The sequence below is a fragment of the Nothobranchius furzeri genome, chromosome 1 (genome assembly GCF_043380555.1).
Source record: "Nothobranchius furzeri strain GRZ-AD chromosome 1, NfurGRZ-RIMD1, whole genome shotgun sequence".
NCBI classification, from domain to species: Eukaryota; Metazoa; Chordata; class Actinopteri; order Cyprinodontiformes; family Nothobranchiidae; genus Nothobranchius; species Nothobranchius furzeri.
In genome coordinates this window covers 81,182,096-81,189,666 of record NC_091741.1, presented here as the reverse complement: position 1 = coordinate 81,189,666, position 7,571 = coordinate 81,182,096, and the positions used below count along the sequence as shown (strand labels likewise).

Sequence of the window (7,571 nt, the reverse complement as noted above, 5' to 3'; positions counted from 1 at the left end):
CCAGCCCGCTCTCCAGCTCTCCTCACGCTCCCTCTCCTGGACACCCCCCTTCCTGGATTCACCCCGGCACTCCACCGACCCTCCCTATTCCTCAGCTCCTAGCTCCCCGTAAGTCTTAACTCTGCACCTAACTAGTTTTGACTTACCTCCCTGTACTCACCTGCTCCTCTGCTCTCCCCTCCTCAGACACTGCAGTTCCATTACAATCCACTGGGTCTTATCCAGTGCATCCTCAGTTCCCGATTATTTTAATAAAGAAACTTTATGTTTACCTGTTTGGTGTGCGAGTGGTGATTCTGCATGTTTTGGGTTAAACTCGTCCCCAAAACCATGTCAGAATCATTCGGCCAGACCGCTAACCCCACAGATTCACCTCTTGCTGATCTGCTCAACAGGTAGTCTCAGCAGGAGCAAGCCCTGCCTCTGCTTATGGAATGGCTTCAAGCTGCCAACAACCGTTTTCAGCAGTTGAAGGACATGGTACGACAGGTACAACTCAGTCTGTCCCAACCGCAGCCTCAGGGCCCCGCTGCGGAACCTCCGCCCACAGACACTGTTTCTTCTGCAGTTCCAGGACCTGCAGCAGCAGCAGCTCCCCCGGAAGTCTTCTACTTCCGTCCAGCCTCCTCACCACCAGCGTCTACGTTCAGTGGTGAGTTTGAGGACTGTTTGGAGGGCCATTCCCATCTGTACCGGGTTGGCCCGGGCCAGGTAGCCCCAGTCAGCCCCAGCCTGGCCCGGTTGATTCCACACATCCTTGCCTTAAGCCCATGTGGGCTGATTCTACCCACCAATCAGAGGCTTGCTCTAATGGAAGGTGTGAATTTGCTGTCAGCAGTGGGTGTGTTGGCCCTGGTCGGCCTGAAGCAGACCCCCTTGAGAAGAGGGCCGAGAATGAGCCTTGGTTGGCCCGGAAAAATACCAGGCCACCCAGATATGTAAACAACATACGCTACCCGGCCCGGGCCGACCCGGTACAGATGGGAATGGCCCAATAGTTTTCTGCTGCAGTGTCGGCTCGCTTTCGAGCGCTCAACAGGTGCTTTTCCCTCAGACTCAGTCAAGATCTCTTACGTAGTTGGATTACTTCGTGGAAGAGCCCTAAGATGGGCTGAGGTGAAGAGCCACTGTCCTATTTTCCTGTCGGGACCCCAGGAGGACTTTTGGACTGATTTTAAATTAACTTTTGGCAGTACTGTGTCTGTTAAGGACATCAGTAAGAGACTGTGGAATTTATTGCAGGGGAAGAGATCCGTTGCTGATTTGTTGGTGGAGTTTAGAATCTTGGCGGCTCTGTCATCCTGGAATGAGGAAGCCCTCCTCACTGCCTTCACTGAGTCCCTCAACGACCGAGTCCGAAACCAGCTGGCGTTGTGCCCGGAATCCCGGTCGCTGGAGGAACTCATCCGCCTGGCCATTGCCATTGACAAACGCCAACATGAGCTGCAATACCAGAACTACAGTACCAGAACCATCCCCACACCGGACAGCCATCATGTGCCGGGTACTCGGCCCTCCACGGAGCCCACCACCATGGAGGAACCCATGCAGTTGGGTAAAACCTGCCTCATCCAGGAGAAGAGGTCACATTGAATCAGGTCAGGTCTGTGTATGTACTGTGGGGAGTCAGGACACTTTGCTAGAGCCTGTCCGGCTCTGTTAAAAGGCAGAGCCCACCGGTAAAGACGAGACTACTGGTGGGCAGTAACTCTTCTTCTGCGAGCTCCCACTGTGTACCTCAGTGTTTTGTGTTTTTTAACTCGGAGGAGTTCCCTATAGAAGCGCTTGTTGACTCTGGTTGTGAGCAGTCCTTGTTAGACCCGGACTTAGTAAAGAGATGGACGATCCCAACCATTCGGCTCCCTACTCTGCTCTCTGTGTCTTCCTTGGATGACCGGAACCTGTCAACCATTACTCACCAGACCATCCCTTTGCAGTTATGAGTGTCAGGTAAGCACACAGAGGTTTTGGTTTTTTATGTGTTTCCCTCTCCTCAGTCACCTCTGGTCCTGGGACACTCCTGGCCAGTGTTAATTTTGTTGACAAAATATTTTCGTCTTTTTTTTCGTCACAAAAATATATTTACAGACGAAAATGAAACAAAAATTCAAAATAAAAGCTTGGAAAAAGACGAAGACGATAATTAAATTGATTGGAACTTTTAGTCAACGAATGAAAGACGAGACGAAAATCTACGATGACGCTCTTCTACATGGCGCTCTATGGTGCGGTGCGACTATTGTGTTGTTGTGAGATGCGAACGTAGTAGAAGACAAGGGGCGTGGCGTGCCGTGAACGTGCGGGACGACGTGAGAGAAGACAGACCCTGAATAGTATAAAGGGGCAGGTATGCGCGGTGTGCTAAACATAGCTCACTGAATATATCGACGGCATAAGAAGAAGGAGTAGAGGAAAAGGTTAACTGCTGGGCGAAAAAGAAGAGAAGATGTGTGGAGTCATTTTTCTTATGATAACATTGCTACCAAAACTACATGCCGAGAGTGTGGACTGTCGTTCCGAGGAAAGAACACAACGAATCTGAAGAGGCATCTACAGAATGGCCACTTCGCCATTTTCTCCGAGGTAAATCCACTTAAATGTTGTACACGTGACGACCCGAAAAGTAATATACAGGCAAACAAAACTGTATCAACACTGTCATGTTAGGATAAAAATTCGGAAGTACCGTATTTTCATGACTATAACGTGTGTTATTAGGGAAATAGCGGGCGAGCAGTGCTGATGCATGATTGCGCATGCACCGTGAGCGGTTCTGGTACTTTTTGGGTCGCAGCCGCTCGCTGTATGTGCGCTCTAAACCAGGACTAGACCAGGAAAGTGAAGCATGCTGTTGGCTGTTTGTAATTTTCACAATGTCTGGTTTGCACTAATATGATTCGAGTCCCGAGCCCGCACAGATGTTTATGTGTGTGTGTGTATGTATATATAATGTATGAAATCTCAAAAAGCAACAGGTAAATCATTGTTAGAAAGTCAATGTTTTAATTGTGTATTTTTATTTTTTTGCAGTTGCAGAAAACCATTGCTGATGGTGGCCAACCAGCTACCAAAAAGGCAAAAATGTCCAACCAGAACATTGAGGACGCATTTACAAGTACTACAAAGTACAAGAGTGATGCCAAAGAACAACAAATTAAAGAAGAGGCTATCGCTACATGGATTGGATGTACAGGATTGCCGGTCACAACAGTAGAAGATGAGGATTTTATTCTGATGATGGAAAATTTGGATAAGAAGTTTACTGTGCCAAAGAAAACCAAGATAAGTAATCTAATTGAAAAACACTATGAAAACAAAAAAGCTACATTTAAGAAAAGACTGTCTAGTGCCAGAAAAGTATGTATTGGGACTGATCTGTGGACTAAAAAGGGACTGACAGCATCATACCTTGGCATAAGTTGCTGCTTTTTCTGTGTTGAACAACAAAAACCAGAACACTTACTGCTAGCTCTTGAACAACTTGACCATCCGCACACCGCCCAGTCCATTAAGGCTTGTGTGGAAAAGTGCATGCAAGAATGGGGGATCCTAAATGAGAAAGTTCTCACCGTAATAACAGACAATGGTAGCAATATGGTGGCAGCATTCAAACATAGTGCTCCAGAAGATGAAGATTCCAGCTCCGATGATCCAGATGCATCCATCCTAACTGAAAGTGATTCCAAGGTGACAGAAAACCTGCAGTGTCAAGACCTAGGCATGTACAGGATGCCATGTGTCGTCCATACGCTGCAGCTTGTTGTCCACATGATAAACAAGGAGGAAAGCATCAACAGAGTCTTGAACAAAGTCCGATCAATCGTGAAACTTTTTCGCAAGTCATCAGTCGCAACACAGAAGATTTTGGATGAGTGCGGCCTAACTGTTGTGAATGACTGCCCCACACGCTGGTCAAGTACTTATGAAATGGTTGCACGTCTCCTCAAAGTTAAAGAATCTGTTTGTGAAGTAGCAAATGAGATGGGATGGGACTGCTTGCTCTCAAGTGAGTGGCAGAAGCTGAAGTCAATGCAAGAACTTTTGCAGCCTTTTGCTGAGCACACACAAACTCTTCAGAGTGACACAATGGCTATGTCATTACTACTCCCTGCTCTCTTTGATTTACTCAGCCATCTGGCAGATGTGGAACAAAACACAAGTTGAGATGTTGCTACTCTAGCACGTAAAATGGAAGGGAATGTGAACCAGTGTTTTGCCTGGGTACTTGATCCCTCAGATGACAAGTTTTCCCCACTTGTAGCAGCTGCTTGCTTTCTCAATCCTACTGTGTGTCAGACCCTCCTCAATGTGGCTGATGATAACATTCAGGAGCTTCTCAAGCAGGCAGAAGGGTATGTTGTTCGGTGCTCTCAGACACAGGAGAACCACTCTGATCTGGAGGAACTGAATGGACCTGAACCGGCACCACCCGCCGCCGCCTCCTCTTCATCATCTGCCTCCTCCTCCTCCTCCAGACAACCAGTCTTTAGGTTTCTCTCTAAATTCGGAACAAAGCCTAAACCAAAATCTTCCAAGTGTAGTGTTAGACAGCAGATAAGCCAGTATAAGGAAGAGCTCTCACAGTCCATCACTTGTGAAACGGGAATGGAGTTTTGGCTTGGAAAATGTGACACATTTTATCACAGCCTGAAACCATTAGCATTAGATATATTGGCAATGCCAGCTTCTCAATCTTTTGCAGAAAGAGTGTTCAGTATCACAGGTGACCTCACTAGAGGGAAACGCAACCGAGCAATTTGGTCACACTAGCACGAAGTGCTTTTCTCAAAATGAATCGCAGTAAATAAATATTCACACTGTTTGGTTGAGGCTGTGTTGTAACAAGTGAATATCTACAGACTCAGGGTTAACATGTTTAAATTTGCTGTTCTTGCAAATTCTTGTTGTGCAATTGCTAAAAAGAGCACCTTTGTAATTTCCAGTGTGCTTTTTGTTTTTTTATTAAACACGCAAGTGTTAAACATGTGAAGTGTTTTTTTTATTCAAATATTCTATGTTCTTAGCTGTGTGTGCTATATCTGATCAGTGGTGGTTAAGAGTTTGGACTCTGTGTATTAAATTACACTAGTTTTTCCGTGCTCTATACAAAAGTAGGAAATTACTTCATTAGAAAAAATATATGCATTTTGTTGACTAAAATTGCTTATTTTTATCGACTAAAATTACTTGTTATTTTCGTCGACTAAAATGGGACTAAAACTAAAATAAATCCAATGACTAAAATTGGACTAAGACTAAAATTAATTTTTAGCCAAAAGACTAAGACTGCAATAAAATTAAAATTTCCTGTCAAAATTAACACTGCTCCTGGCTCTCCCTCCATAACGCCCACATGAACTAGGAGACTAACAGAGTTGAGGAATGGAGCTCCAGATGCTCACAGACCTGCCTCCGCTCAGCCTCACCCATTCTCCGCAGCCCCGCCGCTCCTCCAGCAGAAAAGATAGACCTGTCCTCTGTACCACTGATCTACCACGACCTCAGCCTGGTCTTCAGCAAGGATCGGGCGTCATCTCTCCCCCACACAGGCCATTCGACTGCAGCATAGATCTGCTGCCCGGGGCTCCGCTTCCCTCCAGCTGCCTTTACCACCTCTCCAAACCGAAGCGAGAGAGCATGGAGAGCTACATACAGGAGTCCCTAGCTGCCGGCCTCATCAGACCCTCCTCATCTCCTCTGGGAGCGGGTTTCTTCTTCATTCTGAAGAAGGAAGGAACACTCAGGCCCTGCAATGATTACAGGGGTCTGAATCAGATTACCGTTAAGAACAAATACCCGCTGCAGCTACTAACATCTACCTTTGAGCCCATTCAGGATGCCAGCATCTTCAGCCACCTGGATCTCCGGAACACTTACCATTTGGTGCGGATTCGTCAGGGAGACGAATGGAAGACTGCATTTAAGACTCCCAATGGACATTTCGAGTATTTGGTGATGCCTTTTGGTTTAACTAATGCACCAGCTGTGTTCCAGTCCCTCATCCTTGTCTCAGTCTCTGTCTAAGAGATTTTCTAAATAAGTTTGCAACAGTTCATTTAGATGATATATAGATTTTTTCAAACTCTTTAGAGCAACATTTAAAACACGTAAGGGCGGTGTTGCAGTGTCTCCTGGAGAACCGCTTGTACAGTATGTAAAGGCGGAGAAATGTGTGTTCCACGTCCCCAAGGTAAAGTTCATTGGATTCTTCATCGAGAGCGGGAGGCTAAGGGCAGACCCAGAGAAGGTCAGTCCGGTCACTGAGTGGCCCACTCCGAGTTCTCGAAAGCACCTGCAAAGGTTTCTAGGCTTTGCCAACTTTTATAGGAGGTTTATAAGGAACTACAGCCAGACTGCTGCCCCGCTGACAAACCTGACCTCTGTTAACCGTCCTTTTGTCTGGTCCCCAGAAGCCAACGCTGCCTTCCAGACCTTAAAGAGGAGGTTCACTAACGCCCCTGTGCTCCACAGACCTGATCCGCAACGCCAGTTCATCCTCGAGGTGGATGCCTCCGACACCGGTGTGGGCACAGTGCTCTCTCAGGTATCTCCCACGGAAAATAAACTTAAAGAAGTTGTCACTCCCCCCTCAGAGTCTTACTCCACCCACGTATCAATTTTAAAAACTGCAACATTAGTAGGCGTTGCCTGGAGGACCGAGAGGGCGGAGCCGCAGCAGTGACGAAGACGACGGCTAACTAGACGATGCTAGCTCCCTTCACTCTGAGCAGTCATTAGAAGTGGAGGACGTTTCTCCCCCTCCTTACACAGACACTCGAGAAGAAAGGGACCAAGTCTATTTGGAGGAGACAAGCGGACCTGAGCCTTATTGTTTTGAGCTTGTGAGTTGCCTGAAACTACACAGGAACCGACCCAACAGAACCATCTCTGAATGTAAGTAGCCGTTAGCCATAGCATCAGATTAGCTGCAGGGTTTGTCTCCACGGCCCTAGAGAGCTAGTATTCAGCATGTGTTAGAGGTTTATCTGCTTCAACACACCTGGCTTCAATCAGCAACAAATAGCTGAGCTGCTTAACAGCTAATCTAACCTGTTAAAGCAGGAAAATCCACTGAAACGTGCTGGATAGCAGGTCTCCAGGAGCCTTGGGCTCAAGTTACAGTCTGCTGCATAAAGTTATGAAAATATCCCATGAGAAAATTATTCTGTAATGTGTTCAGCCCACTAAAACTGCCCTGATTTCTTTATTTATTTACTAATAACAGCTGCTCTCTCGGTTCTAGGTCCTCTGGTGTCTGCAGCTGGTCTCTGGTGTCTGCAGGTGGTGGTCTCCTCTGCTGGTGTCGTCAGGATCAGGAGCTTCCAGAAGAATGTGCCTTTCAATGACTCTTTCCTCCTTATTTGTTATATTAATTAAATAAATCTCAATTGATATATTTCCTATTTTTGTTCATGTCCATAAATACTTAAACATGCTTGAAATTAAAACGAGCTTTTAACAGTGAGGTGCTAGTTTAATTCATCACAATAGAGCCAGTTAAACATGCGACAATGTGATAATTCAATTAATGTAATTTATAAATATCCATTAAAATATCAAAACTGGAATCA

General features: G+C 46.2%; 1 protein-coding gene across 1 annotated transcript; it reads left to right on the top strand.

The window, feature by feature from the left end:
* Positions 1-2,180: 2,180 nt before the first annotated feature.
* Positions 2,181-4,260, top strand: LOC139071828 (E3 SUMO-protein ligase ZBED1-like). Its single transcript, XM_070555029.1, has 2 exons — positions 2,181-2,583; positions 3,031-4,260. Exon 2 carries the CDS (start codon positions 3,082-3,084, stop codon positions 4,162-4,164), a length of 1,083 nt encoding a protein of 360 aa, XP_070411130.1. The 5' UTR covers positions 2,181-2,583; positions 3,031-3,081; the 3' UTR covers positions 4,165-4,260.
* Positions 4,261-7,571: the final 3,311 nt, after the last annotated feature.

What these genes read in the sequence shown, in the direction of transcription:
- LOC139071828 (XM_070555029.1), top strand. Translation starts at nt 3,082, where the DNA reads ATGTCCAACCAGAACATTGAGGACGCATTTACAAGTACTACAAAGTAC.